We start from the raw sequence: 16,190 nt of genomic DNA, 5'->3' as shown, positions 1-16,190 counted from the left end.
AATTCGCCATCACAGTCAACAGAAGGTCAGTTTCGCCCTGTTTTAATTGTGAAGCTTACACCACGTGGTTCGTTCGCTAGATCAACGGGGGCCTGTGAACTCGATAAACTTTTGTTACTGGTATAATAATGGCAGGTCGCATAGGTCGATTAGAATCATTCGACGCCGACACGGAGTCGTGGGAGTCCTACAGTGAAAGACTAGGTCAATATTTTCTTGTAAACGAGATAAAAGATGAAAAACAAGTTCCGGCGCTACTCAGTCTGATTGGCGGAAGGACATACAATGTATTACGAGACCTAACTGCACCGGACAGGCCAGCGACAAAAACATTTAATGAACTGGTGGCGATATTAAAGAATCATCTGTCCCCAAAACCCTTACTTATCGCGGAAAGGTTCCGCTTTCATAAGCGTGATCAGAAGGAGGGAGAAAGTGTAAGAGATTATGTAGCTCAATTACGAAAATTATCGGAGCACTGTGAATTTGGAGTCGTGCTGATGGAGTCACTGAGGGACCGGTTCGTTTGCGGGTTGAAGAATGAGGCAGTTCAGAAAAAGTTGCTGTCGGAAAAAGATTTAAGTTTTGATAAAGCTGTGGATATTGCAGTGGCCATGGAAACCGCCGCACGGGATGCGGTTGAATTACAAGCGAAACACAAGGGTCTGAGTGTACATAGCCTGAAATCAAAGAATCCAAAGTTCAGCTCTAGAAATCAGAAATCATCACAGCAAAACAAACCCAAGGTGAGTTCACACGAGAAGCCGTGTTATCGATGCACACGTCCAGGACATGATCCTCAAAAATGTTTCTTCAAAAATGAAAAATGTAACCAGTGTGGAAAAGTAGGTCACATTAAAAGGGCGTGTCGGCGAGAGGTACACACAGAGAAAAATGGGAAGAAAGTACACTCTCTAGATGACCAGTATTATGACTATGGTGACATTGTAGGTGACATATACACGGTACATGATACACAGTCCCCAGGTCCTTATTGGGTAAAGCCCAGAGTAGATGGGACACCACTACGGATGGAACTGGACACCGGTTCAGCAGTGTCAGTAATCCGGAAACAGGATTTAGTGGAGCATTTTGGGAAAGTTACATTAAACCCCACCACAAAGGTATTCAAGACCTATTCAGGTGAGACTATCACTCCGATTGGGGTAAAGGAAGTCAAAGTACACATCAACAACCAAATAAGTGATCTTCCTCTGTACGTTGTGGAGCGCGGTGGACCTCCATTGTTCGGAAGGAGTTGGCTAAGTGAACTAAAACTGAACTGGGCAGAAATACATGCAGTTTCGGCAGTGTCAGACCATAGTAACCGTGCTGATTCAGTAAAATCCATTCTCCAGAGATACGCGGAGGTGTTTGAACCTAATCTCGGTACAGTAAAGGATATTCAGGCCAGGTTCACATTAAAGGAGGATAGTCAGCCCAAGTTCATGAAAGCGAGGCCCGTGCCTTTCTCTCTTAGGCCAGCTGTGGACAAGGAACTTGATAGACTTGTTAACCTAGGTATACTTACACCGGTTGATCATAGTAGCTATGCTACTCCCATTGTAGTAGTGCCCAAGAAAGATGGGTCGGTCCGCATTTGTGGGGATTTCAAAACTACTGTTAACTCAATGATTGTGATTGACAAGTATCCTTTGCCTAAGATTGAAGACATATTTGCGAATCTGTCTGGGGGTCAGCACTTTACTAAAATCGACCTGAAGAACGCCTATCTACAAATGGAGGTTGTTGGGGAACAGAGACCACTGCTGACAATTAATACACACCGAGGATTGTTCCGCTACAACAGATTAGTGTTTGGTATCGCTGCAGCGCCAGCAATTTGGCAGCGCACTATGGAGCAGATCCTACAAGGCATCCCAGGTGTCCAATGTATAATTGACGATATGATAATTACAGGACGCACTGAGGAGGAACATCTACAGAACCTGGGTAGTGTACTAGGTAGACTTCAGAAGTATGGATTAAAAGCAAACATTGAGAAATGTGACATTTTTGAAGACAAGATAGAGTTCTGTGGCCATGTCATCAATGCGGAAGGCTTACACAAGACTCAGGAGAAAATCAAAGCTGTTGTTGAGGCAGCAGTACCAGGAAATGTCTCGCAGCTCAGAGCCTTTTTGGGCCTGGTCAATTACTATGGAAAGTTCCTACAGAACTTGGCATCAACTCTAAGACCCTTACATAAACTGTTGGAGAAGAATGCACCATGGGTGTGGTCTAGGGAGTGTCAACAGGCCTTTGTCAAGGTAAAGGAAAAGATGACATCAGAGCAGGTCTTAGCTCATTATGACCCAAACCTACCTGTTTCCATAGCTTATGATGCCTCACCATACGGCGTGGGTGCAGTCCTGTCTCATGTCATGCCGAGTGGCGCTGAACGCCCGATCGCGTTTGCTTCGCGCACGTTAAATCCAGCGGAGAGAAATTATTCCCAAATTGATAAGGAAGCTTTGGCTATAATTTGGGGAATTAAACATTTTAACGCTTACCTATATGGGAGACATTTCACACTAATCACAGACCATCAGCCATTAGTCTCTATTTTTGGTCCGTCGAAAGGAATGTCTGTTAGTGCGTCAGCACGCATGCAGAGATATGCAGTTTTCCTATCGGCTTATACTTACTCCATACAATACAAGAACACTAAGCTGCATGGGAATGCAGATGGGCTATCACGTCTTCCGTTAAAATCAGCTCGGACACAGAGTGAACGAGAGATTTTAGATGAGTCACACCTGTTCCAAGTTTCCCAGATTGAAACATTACCTGTTTCAGCTTCAGATATTGTGAAAGGGATCAGAAAGAGCCCAACTCTTTGTAAAGTGTTGAATGACGTTTTACACGGGTGGTCACAGAAGGACAAAGCAGCATTACCCTTTTATGACCGACGGAATGATATTACCGTTCAACAAGGCATTCTGCTGTGGGGAATTAGAGTGATAATTCCAGAAGAACTGCAACCTCGAGTCCTAGAGGAACTCCACTCAGGACATCCGGGAATTGTCAAGATGAAAGCTCTCGCCAGGAGTCATGTATGGTGGCCAGGGATTGACAAGGATCTTGAGCAGCTCGCTAAGAACTGTAATGGTTGTCAGGGTAACAGAAACACAGCAAAAGAGGCGCCAGTTCACCCATGGGAATTCCCCATGACACCTTGGCAAAGGATCCATGTGGATTTTGCTAAACAGTATGTTCTTGGTAGTGGTGGACGCCCACTCCAAGTGGCCCGAGGTCGTTCAGATGGGTTCTACAACAGCCTCAAAGACCATTGAAGTGCTACGGTGTATTTTCGCCAGAAATGGAATCCCTCAGCAACTAGTGAGTGATAATGGGCCGCAATTTGTTTCTTCTGAGTTTCAAGATTTCATGCGTGGAAATGGGATCCATCACATTACATCGGCACCATATCATCCAAGGACGAACGGACTCGCGGAAAGGTTTGTTCAGACTTTCAAACAGGGACTAAAGTCAGCATTGAAGGATAACGGGTCGATACAGAGGAAACTACAATGTTTTCTGATGTCCTATAGGAACACGCCCCAATCCACTACAGAAGAGACACCTGCAAACCTATTCATGGGTAGGAATTTACGGACAAGGTTGGACTTGCTACGGCCTAACTTGAAGGAGAGAGTGGAAAAGGCGCAAGCTCGAATGTGTAAGGACAGCAATCCGGGTAAAACTAGGCGTTTTGAAGTTGGTGACCAAGTCCAAGTAAGGGATTACAGAGGAGATACCAAATGGGCACATGGAATTGTAAAGGCAAGAACATGTCCCATTTCATACAAAGTGGAAACCTCACCAGGACAGGTCTGGAGACGCCACACCGATCAAATTCTGGGGTCGGTCCCTAAGGATGTATCCGGGAACCCATTGGTGGAGCATCCCGTAGAGGCTGATATGGTGATTGCCAAGCCTACAACCGTGACAAACTCCAGTGTTCCCCAGGATGTTGGTAAAGTAAACAGCCCAAAGGACTCAAGCAAGAAAGCGTCACCTATGACAAGGGTTGAACATCGGTACCCCGTGAGAACTAATCGGAGAGCACCTGTTAGGTTAGATTCGTAGGGTCAGATCATGGTATGTACGGGCATAATAATCCTGTGTGATCTGCAGAGCCCCAGGGCTCTACGCGAGTTTCTTTGTTAATCTAGTCAGTAAGCATAATTCTCATTTATTGTTTCTAGTCAAGTAGCTAGTTGTTTTTAGTTTAACCGTTGTGATAATCTTGACTGACTGAAATAAGAAGATGTAAGACTGGTCAGTGGTGAAAGTTGCCTTATTCATTTTTATTAAAAAAAAAAAAAAAAAAAATGAACGTGACATTTGTTCAATTTTCAAATTAACTGTCTTCAGAACTAAAAGGGGAGGAGTGTTACATATATGTGGGTGTAGATCCGGAATGTCGTTTTATGTATTACACTATCCTAGCGTATGAATAGGGGATGACAATAAAAAAGGGTAGTTCCTGAAATGGCCGCCACTGTCTGGTGTCGTTTGTACATACCCACTTTGACAGAATACACAACACTATGCACCAATTATTATCTTCGCCTTTCAACATACATAAATGTGTAAGGTATGTATGACCTATTCGAAGACTAGCAAGGACAATTTCGTCTCGGTGTTTGTGTCTATAGCCTGGAGACCATTCACCGATAACAGGTTTAATGGAATGCAATTTGTTATTGGTATATGTATTACATTCCTCCTGCCATTGAGCTTTTAAAGTTTGTTTAATAAATGGTCTTAAATAGGTAAAATGAAGTTTAAAAACAATAGGAGTTAGCAATATAGCTTCTTTTGCGGCACGATCTGCTTTTCCAATGCCTGGTATGCCCATGTGCCCAGGAACCTAGCAAAAAGCAATACGAAAGTTAAAGTTCATGATATAGTATTAATGTATTAGGAATGAAAATATTTTCGATATTTCTATTGCTAAGACTCTGGAGTATAGAAAGAGAGCTTGGATAGATAACAGTTCCCATTACTTTGTTTGACTATATTCACAGGCGAGATAGATAGCTCGCGCTTCCGCCGAGAATATTGAGGCGTTGTTCGGTAGTCGGCATCCATAGGTTTCATCTTGTGTAACCATGGCCGCAGCAACCTTATCGTTTGAACCATTAGTATATAAATGTAGAAACGTTTCATATTTTAACTGCAATTTCGAGAAGGATGAACGAAAGGTTAAGTATCTGTGTCTGATTTAACCATTTCATGAAGTGAAAAGTCAACTTCAAGTGAATTAATGAGCCAGAGTGGAATTTCTATCGTTCCAAATGACTGAATTTGGTCAATATCAATATTTGTGTTTTGTAAAATAGCGGAAATTCGAATACCAAATTATGAAATGGTTTGTGGTTCTTTTGAAACATGGTTTTATATTTCGGATCAAATACAAAGGGAAAAGCAGGATTTTACTTTAGCTGAATGGTGTATTGCAAAGCCAGTTTATTTCGACGGCTATATAGTGATGGTTCGCTAGCCTCTACGAGAGCGAGTCTGAGACATTGGTGATGAATAGTGTCTAATAATTTTAGATATGAAAGTATAGCAGATCCATACACAATGGAACTGTAGTCTAGGTTTGATCTAATAAGGGCTCTATAGAGTCTTAGCAAAACGTTTTTTAGGTACTTATAGTTTGACTTTTTACAACAGTAATACCTCGTTTAAAGTGATTTCTTATTCGAGATGTCAGCGACTCGTCTGTTCATACAGTTACGTTGTGCGTACGGGACCAGTTATCCTGAGAGCAATGCTATGTATGTACATTTAAAGACTTCTAATCAGATTGTTGTATTCTTGTATTCCAGAAAAAAAAAATAATATGCCTAAAAGCTTTGCCTCAAAAATACTTCTTACATGTTGCGTCGGACGTCATACACGCGTTTAGGAGTAGCACAATGGAGTTTGATTCATACCGAGTATCATTGATATCAATGTCAAATTTTTAAAAGTGCAATCTTGTAACCTATTTAGAGACTGAAGCAATTCTGTCATGAATAGAGGAAATGAATTCAACACTTTGAATCTCAGTGTCCATCTATAATGTCGACAGTCAATTAACAGAACACTTCGTGCTTTCCATGCAAATATTGCCGTAACCTCGCCTCGGTGGGTTTCATCGTTTTTTTTGGTTTTTTTTTTAAATCAAACCATGGTAACTATTTATGGGGAGTACTTTCTGGATTGTTCACGCGATACTCTTTCTGGTGATAATTTCGGTATCGCATATCAATCAGAGTTTGCACTTTGCGGCATTATGATGTCGATGGTGATATGGATCAGCTATGCCAGTGTGTAAGAGACCTACACCGGGTGGAAATGGTGAAACTAAGACATTATATGAAAGCTAATGTACATTAAGTAGAGCAATATCACCAAGCAACATTAATAGTAATATATGTGCAAGATGTCAGCAATACAGCGTTAAGAGCGATGTAGGTTAACTTAATTTAGGAAATTACTCAAGAGTCCAGAAAGACGAAACATCTGTAGTATCTGCATCGACTATATCCAATTCTTAAGTTATATTGACAGATCCTTGCGTGCATTTTGTATTATCTTCTATATTGATGATGATTAACACGTTTGGTGGGAATTTTAACACCAGAAATTTGCTATCAACTGCATGCAACGTTTTCATTCATCCGAATATTGGCATGATTCAGAATATTCACATCTATATGCATATGCTTGTCGTTATCAGAAATCAATTGAAATATCAGTTTAGTGCACCATCCCAACTAGATTTAGACAATCATCATAATCATAATAGTAATATTTACGATCAGATTTGGTTTTCTTCAATCACTCCTACATTTCAAAATTTAGCATCAATGACGTGTCCTTAAATAATGTGAAAGCAGTATGATGATATTAACACGTTGTATTTAATCAAGGACTGAATGGTCATTATAATATATATTTCATGTCGATAATATTCAAACCAAAATAAATGTTAAAAGTTGGTCGTTACCATGTTTTTGCAATAATAAAGTAATAATTATTATATACTTATTTCATAAATGATTGAAACTTATAGAGAAGTTTTACTGTAATTATTATATCACTGTACGATATGAAGCTAGACGTATTTGATACTCCTTACTTTTTAAAAATTCTCCCGTTCAATCTTTCTTTAAATTATATTTTGTCGTGGTTTTATTGAATATAAATTTGCAATGTGCATTAGAATACGAATCATTGGTAGGAAATGACACATTTTTAAAGGAAACAAAACATTAAAGCAAAACCTTCTTCGGGTTGGTAATACCAATAGAATATAACAACCAGTACACTACGTGCGTCAGTGGTAGTCCGCTCCACACTAGTCTTTTGTCTAATGAAGTTGCCCGTATATTCCTCGAAACATCACGCTGTAATTTTCTAGAGGTTGTGTTATAAAAGCTTCCATTCTATCAAAACAAAACATACATTATGTTTACTTCAGGAATAAAGTTGTTTTTGCATGGCATTTGGGTCATCTGAACAGGAAAAAGGTAGCCGATAAGTGTTTGATGTATTGAGTAGTAAATCAACCACACGTGTCAACAAAATGGCAGCTAATCTACCAGTAGACGGATTACGTTGGTGCTTAACGGCGTATATATTGTCAAGTAAAACTTATATAATGTCTCCGTGTGCTGGTCTGATCATCTAATTAAATCATGTGTTCCAATAAGTTATTTATTCAATGTTATATTATATCAATACATATTGAAGCTAACCGTTAATAAGTTTATAAATGCAATGTATTATTTATCTTAAAAAACAGAATCTGATAGTTGTATGTTAGTAAACCTTTCAGCTTCATTAATTGTATTATCTTATGGAAAACTGTTTACAATAATGCGATGTTAATCTCGTTGTAAAATAGTTCCCAAGACTTATTATTTTAATAACTAAGGGTACCGGTGTGCTAATTCAATAATCTGAAGCATCTATGTAACGAACCATCACTATATAGCCGTGGAAATAAACTGGCTTTGCAATACATCATTCGGCTAAAGACAAATCCTGTTTTTCACGTATGCTTCATCCAAAATATAAAACCTTGTTTCAAAACAAACCAAACCACTCCATCAGTTGGTATTAGAATTTCCGCTCTTTTACAGAATATAAATATTGATGTCAATCAAATTCAGTCATTTGGAACGATATAAATTCCACCCTGGCTCATTAATTCACCTGAAGTAGACTTTTCATTTCATGAAATGGTTAAATCAGACACAGACAGTTACACCTTTCGTTCATCCTTCTCGAAATTGCAGTTAAAATATGAAACATTTCTACATTTATATACTGAGTGTTCAAGAGATAATGATAAGGTTGCTGCGGCCATGGTTACACAAGATGAAACCTATGGATGCCGACTACCGAACAACGCCTCAATATTCTCGGCGGAAGCGCGAGCTATCTATCTCGCCTGTAAATATAGTCAAACAAAGTAATGGGAGCTGTTATCGATCCAAGGTCTCTTTCTATACTACAGAGTCTTAGCAATAGAAATATCGAAAATATTTTCATTCATAATACATTAATACTATATCATGAACTTGCCTTTAACTTTCGTATTGCATTTTGCTGGGTTCCTGGGCACATGGGAACACCAGGCAATGAAAAAGCAGATCGTGTACCAAAGGAAGTTTATCGCTACCATTTGTTGTTTTTTAACTTCATTCTCATGATTTTAAACCATTTATCATATGATAAATGCACGCATAAAGCCTATCATCGGTGAAGGGTCTCCTTGCTAAAGAGACAACCACCGAGACGAAATTGTCCTTTCCCGTCTTCGAATGGGATATACATACCTTAAGCATTCATATATGTTGAAAGGCGAAGATAACCCTCGGTGCACAGGACGTGATGAACTAGTCACCATTAAACATTTCTACTGGACCTTCTGTCTACTTGAAACCATTTTTATCGTAAAGTTACCAGTGCAAAGACCATTATAAACTGTTGAGATTGATAAAATTCTAGGTTCTGAAAGATATTGACTTGTATTATAGACTATGACTTACCATTTTATTTTGTGATAAGATGATCATTTAAGATTTTTAGCATTTCTCTTTTACCTTTTAGTTTGTTTGAATGTATTTCCTGTTTGGATCGTTTTGCGTTTCACCAGTTGATGATCCAAATGACCTTTCATGTGATGACGAGCCGATAAGATTGTAATAATAATAATAAAATAGAAACCAATAAATAGTGAACACTTAATTGTATTAAATCTTTATAATTGTGGAATTAGGTATAAACAAAGATGTTGCATGTTCGCCATTTTATAACAGCTATTCCTCTTTGTTTGAACCTACACGAAGAATCATCAAAAAATGTCAATTGATAGTACATCGTTGTAGAGGGATTTATGAAATTAAATTAAAGTGTTACCCTTTACAACCAACACTGATACTTCCCTTATTTGATTTTCTTGTTCTAGTTTTTACGATTATTTACCTAGAGTGGTATTATGGAACGGATACATATAAACATCAGATGTTAGGAGAACGTCTGGTTCACCTATGATATTTTTGCCTTACATTCTCTATACTCTGTAATCCATTTTAAGTTTTAAAATGTCACACCAAACGTGACACTGTTACATGTGTCATTGTATCATTTCTTAGCATTTGTTATTCCCTGCAAACGAATATTTGAGGGGACTTAGAGACATGTTCGCATTTCAGTGTTGAAGTCAAGGTCATAGTCGTCGTTACATTTTTGAAAATCCTTGTCAGCGCTTTTGTAGCTTCATCTCTTGAGTGGTTTCGATCAAGCTTATCAATTTCATGAATAACTTTAGAATTTGAGGGTCAAGGTTAGTCACAAATACTGATTTAGAAAATCTTTGCCGACGCCCTAGCAGCTGTAATTTCTTGAGATTTCGATCACATTTTACACACTCATAAAAACATGATATCTGAAACAAGCTGGAGTTTTAGTGTTGCTCTGTAAGAGCCAAGGTCAGTGTTATCATTAAGAATCCATTGTTATCTCCGTAACAATTCCATTTCTTGTGAGAAGCTTAAAGGACATTAACGATGTCAGACGAATGTGAGATAATATTGCAGGAACTGTTACTATCTTAGTGAAATCCTTGTCAGCACACTAGCAGCATTCATTTGCCATCTCCTCTTATCGTTTGTGATGCCCTGTTGATGTGGTATCGATGTAGATATATAAAACGGTCTTTACAATGTCTGTTCTTCATAAAATCATCATACAAGATTATGTTTCTGTTAGATTGTAATAATACTTATAACCAAATACAGATAATGAAACGTGTCTGTTCTGAAAAAGGAATTATATCAACACCGTATAAGAATTTTGTTGACCAAGCCTCCTGCTGATAAATTCTTAAAATTGGGTGCAGACATCACTGTCCAAAGAACAAACCAAGCTAAGGTTTAATTGATGCTGCGTCACCAAGTCATCTAAACCAGACCTCGATTACAACTGAGAAACACTAAATTGCCATTTACACACCATCGTTTTGCTTATGAAAGAGTATCAGTACACAGGCAAACACACAAAGGCAAAAGAAAATGATTAGAAATATTATATAAGTTTTCTATATATCTTTGAAAAGACATTGTATGTTAAAATGTACAACAAACATAACAATAAGAGGGTACGTCTGTAGACACAACGTCGACCGTCTGCCCGGTAAAGCGAAAACCTGGACTAATCCGAGAATAGGACCTTTCTCCAACGTTGCATTGGGAAGCGTCTTTCGGAATAAGCGTTCAGCCATTGCGTTCGTCTGGCACATCGCCGCGCATTAAGCTGTGGTCCAACATATGGCCGCCGCGGTCTTAGACCGAAGGCACGCAGTCGAGTACGAACTGTCTTTGGATCAATTGGAACATGATGACGCCCAATTGTGCTCCTTACTGTTTCCGTGGCCGTTAGAAAGCGATTGCGTGGGTGCGAAAGTCGCATCGCATTGCCACGTCACACGAGGGCGACTGCCTCGAGGATGGTCTGCAACTCTTCCAGTGGCATGTAGTCTTTGGATGAGACGGCAAATGTTCGATGGGTGGACTCCAAATTGATTAGCGACCTGATTTTGCGGGGTACCTTGCTTAAGAAGTGCAATGGCACGACCCCATCAACTTCAGACAGTCGTGGCATTTTTACGGTGAACTGTTTATGCTTAAAATGAAGGAAATTAAGACGGATATGTCTGAAAATTCGCACACACAGATTTTGAACAAATCCTTTATACTGGGTTCGAGATATCGTGCTTTTGTCTCTTATTCTATTGTACAAGCGGCGTGCGCATTTTAGTTATGCATCAGTGATTTTAATACGGTACCATAGGGACCTAACTCAAATGCACACATTTTTCAAGTTTCAAGGGTGTACGTTTCTTTTTCCTCTCAGTATATATGAATGCGTAAGCTATATATGGCCCATCCGAAGATGGGCAAGTACGATTTCGTCCCGGTGATTGTCTCTATAGCATGGAGGCCATTCACCGAGGATAGGTTTAACGGAGTGCTATTTATAATTGGTATGTTGATTCCATTCCTCCTACCACTGAGCTTTTAAAAATGTTAACGAGAACAGGCTGTTCAATATCGTATCAACTGCGGTATTTATACATCATAGGTTGGGGTGCATGAACGTTGCTAACAAGAAATGGAAAATTTACAGAGGAGAAATTGAAACCATCACGCTTACCATACTACTTGGATGAAATCTGTCAAAGTTGGTTTCGTTGTAAAAAAAGCTCGAGATAAACAGCTGATGTAGAAGAGTCTGGTGAGAAAATACGAAGGACGTGGTCAGTAAATTTCTTATAATTTCAAAATAAGACGCAATCAATAAACTTATGTCTATGTCTTTCCAACGTCTCTATGACCAGCTTTGCACTTTGATCAATTCAGCCTCTTATGAAAACAAAAACAGGTCAGCCAACAGATGGGCCCAGTTAGTTCCAATAGTCATGCAAACAGTCTGCTGAAAGATCTTGCTACCAAACTCGGCGAAGATTTGTTTTGAGGATTTCATCCTCCCCATATTTCTTCTTCGATTTAGACATATTTTATTCGCGAAATACGTTTCAGTATAGTTGACAACCATATATTTGTACCGCCGAGAGCTCTCAAAGAGAGAGAACGAAGGTGGCTTTTCAGCTTAGAATTGGGTTTACAGAGTGGAACAATCAAGTGTTCCTACAGAATTTCCTTTAGAAGAAAATGTAGAATATTGATCAAAAGCTCTCTTGAGTTCTTTAAAACCCAAATATTATTACTTCCACTTCCCATGGCTCATTAAACCATTCATTTAAAGATCATTTGCAGAAAAGTCAACAATCCAGTGACGTGTGTAGTCTGCATCGGTTGAACTATTGGCGTCTTGTTAAATCGTTTTGAGTATGTTGTGAGGTGTCATTTGTAATATAAAATTTTAGAGCTGTCATAAGATGCTAAATGAAAATGTGTCATATTCGCAACCAAACTTTACTTCTCGTGGCGGGTCAACATCTTGAACAACATCGGCTGACATGGTTGAAAGGACGCATGCTGTATTCCTGGAGATTATTATGTATTTAGCAATTGGAAAAACATCACAGAAACAAGTTTTAATTGTAACGGTATCCTCTAAGCTACCTCCGCTCCCGCAAAGTAAGGTCAGTCAATTGAAGAAGGAAATAATTCTACACAACAGATATGACTATACTAGAGCAAGAAACCTGGACTCTGGTGTACATACTCCAGACCTGGATTGCAGTTGCTTGAATCAGGTAACCCGGTGGCCAATCAGCAGACTCTCACCGCTGGCATTAGAAAATGAAAGCTGGTATCCGATAAGATGATTTTCAACATAAGTATGAGTCTTGACACACACCATTAATCTGATCAAAGTTTAAACATTTTTGTTGTGATCCTTATTTTTATACCACTCTTATGTTTTAACTTTCAGTATAATTAAACACTTTAATTGTACTTCCTGCGGCGGCCATCTTGGATTTATGAAAACATGTCTAAAACATACCTTGACATGGCCATCAGTATTATTTTCATTTCAATCTGACCAACGGTATTGAGTTAAAGCCTGTTATGTTTTAACCAATCAGACGCTCTGGCCACCATATTTGATTGTAATAATGATAATAATAATTATTAATCTCAACAGTTTCAAAAAGGGTCTTTAGACTTATAATATTACGATGAAAATTTTCTCGACTATGCAGGTCAATGCAGTCCAATAAAAATATTTAACGGTGGATAACTAATCACATCCTATGCACCAAGGATTATCTACGCCTTGCACCATATATGAATGTGTATAATAAGTATGGCCCATCCGAAGAAGGGCAAGGATACCTTCGTCTCAATGGTTGTAGGATATGTATGATAGGTTTTACGGAATACAATTTATTATTGGTATATTGATTCCATTCCTCCTGCCACTGAGCTGTTAAAATGTTTGATAAATAATTTAAAATCAGTAAAATGAAGTTTAAAAACATAAGGTGGGAGCAATAAAGCTTCCTTTGCACACGACCTGCTTTTTCATTTCCTGGTATTCCCATACGCACAGTAAATCTGCAAAAAGTAATACGAAAGTTTGAAGCAAGTTCATGAAATAGTATTAACGTACTACGAATGAAAATGTTGTCGATATTTCTATTGCTAAAACATTGTAGTATCGACAAAGAGTCTGAATAACAACTTTGATTGAATATGTTCAAGGGCGAGGTAGATAGCTCATGCTTCTGCCAAGGATACTGAGGCGTTGTTGGGTAGTCAGCATCCATAGGCTTCATCTTGTGTAATCATATCTACGGCAACCTTATCATTGTCTTTCGCATAAAACAAACGAATACATTTTAATATTCCCATGACCTCTATATTGGATGTTTTAAAGAAACTTATAATCATTTTGCATAAAGAGTGGCATTTTAAATACAGTCATTTATATATGTAAATACTTATTATAAATTTACCTGTTATAATTAAACAAGGATTCATACAATAATACTAATTTTCACGTTTATGACTGTAATCATTATACAACAACTTATGTGAACAATTCTTCACTAAATTAGATTATCTGATCTCACAAGGACTGTCTGTCTGGAGTTTTCTCCCCTTGATAAAGGCAAGTGAACATTTACATAAATACTGTTTAATTACTGATTGTCATTTCAATTCGATCAACCCGATATTTGCTAAATTATACTATTCATCAATTAAAAGGGAGATTGACACAATTATAGTATATATAATATATGTTGCAAGATGCTGTTATGCAAATAGGCTGACACAGGAATTTTGAAAAAAAAACAGTGTTTTGGACTGATTTACAATTTGAAATCGGCGTGGTAGGTAGGAAATATCAAGATCATAATGAATACATTTCCATTCAAATATTTACAAAAACATATTGAAATTTTGCGAATACAAATAGGCTAAAACGCAGCTAACAGATATATGTATGCTTTTCAAACCTCCAATAAACGCTGGACATTTAAGATGATAAATACATACAAATATATAATATCTTAGCTTGTTAAATACGTATTAAAATATAAGAATCCGAATTAATGGTAAGATTTGTAGAGCCTCACTTCGTTTGGGGATTTACTAAAGAAAAACATCCGTAGTTCTGTTATGTTGAAATTAAAAGTCCCGATGTTCATTTTGCGACCTGTTCATTTGTCAGCGTTGCAATGAAAAACACTGAAAGCACTGTAGAGCTCAGAAAACTGTGCTGTTAGAACCTCTTTCCGGTTATGTGTCGCTGAACTGCATATTTGAATTTAATCTTCATTCAAAACTATGTACAATCATATGTGAGATAAGATTTTAATTCCGGGGTTATTATGTAAATTTGCATTTATTTAGTAATGTATATGCCTTAATTGCAAATATGACAAATATATGAATAATAAGTTATCTACAGCCTGTTACAACTACTCCAACATATGACTGTGCATTATTTTTAAAGATTCACCGAGGCATGTGAGAATCAGGTTGTGTGATATACGGATATATGGTTGCTCCGGTGAAAATATCTAAACTGTGTTAATGATGCGCCATTTCTAGGTTGCTTGACCTGTCGGAGGGAACGGTAAATGCGTTATGCACAATATACAGACCTATAACAAGCATGTATCACGATATAAGATACGTTGCATATATTTATTTGACATGATGATAAATGAAATCTCATCAGGATAACGTTTTTATTATTTCAACATAAGGCGTTCTTGTGTAAACAGGATCACAATAAGATTGTTTCCTACATTTGATAGTGCTAAAAATGGTAGACTGAATCAGCATTAGTATCGCAGAACGCTGAACTGATTTGTTTTCATTTTAGATTCACCTTTTTCAGTTTATTGAAATTCATATTTCACGAGTCCACGGGATTCACTATATTTAGGATTCTTCATGAAAAACTCTCGTAGCATGAAGAGAGGAAACGAATATACCGCAGTTTGAACATGATAGCCACCTAATGATTTCTGTAAAGTATCCATTAGATTTTCAAACGTGACGATATATCCACTAGATCTATCATAATTGCCTTGTCCGTGGCTACGATTTTGCCTAACGTGAGGAGCGAATAACTTCAGTGTTAAGCATCCGGGATTGGACAAACTTCCTAGAGTCCACGCGATTAAAGACATACGGTGCAGCAGCGCAGACTCCAATATAATGTTCCTTACGTTATCCACGGTACAGACAATCATCGACAGTATAGAATTGTCCAGGAGGTTGAAAGTTGATACAAAAATGTATTCTGTCTACGGTTCACCACTGAATGATGATCATTCAGTTGTATTTATAAGGGACTTTTCCTGTCCGATAGGCGCTTAAAAAATTAGCCTCTTATCATAAATCATCAGTCAAGAGACGGGCAAATTGTTACCATGCCTTCAAACCCAGCATATATATTTTCCGCTAATCCATTTAATGGCTGGACTGTTGTCGTTAAACCTCCATGTCAAGACAAAAAAGTCGATACCCGAACCAAACGTTATAACTGCCAGGCTAAACTCCATATTATGCTTTGTAATACAAAAAGATCCCGAAGAGTAAAGAACCCTTTATAAAATATTGGTCTAGAATACTTGGTTTGTTTCGATTTTTTATAGCCGCTTCCGACGTTGCAACAATTTAGGTCCTTTGTAT

General features: G+C 38.1%; 1 protein-coding gene across 1 annotated transcript; it reads left to right on the top strand.

Annotated features, from left to right (window-relative positions):
• Positions 1–128: 128 nt before the first annotated feature.
• LOC132554280 (uncharacterized protein K02A2.6-like) lies at positions 129–3,296 on the top strand. Its single transcript, XM_060218587.1, has one exon. It carries the CDS (start codon positions 129–131, stop codon positions 3,294–3,296), a length of 3,168 nt encoding a protein of 1,055 aa, XP_060074570.1.
• The last annotated feature ends 12,894 nt before the right edge of the window (positions 3,297–16,190 follow it).

Source organism: Ylistrum balloti, unplaced genomic scaffold (genome assembly GCF_031769215.1).
Source record: "Ylistrum balloti isolate Yb309-2 unplaced genomic scaffold, AGI_CSIRO_Ybal_v1 Utg370388, whole genome shotgun sequence".
NCBI lineage: Eukaryota > Metazoa > Mollusca > Bivalvia > Pectinida > Pectinidae > Ylistrum > Ylistrum balloti.
Note: the sequence above shows the minus strand (reverse complement) of the source record. Positions and strands in the feature narration are given on the sequence as shown.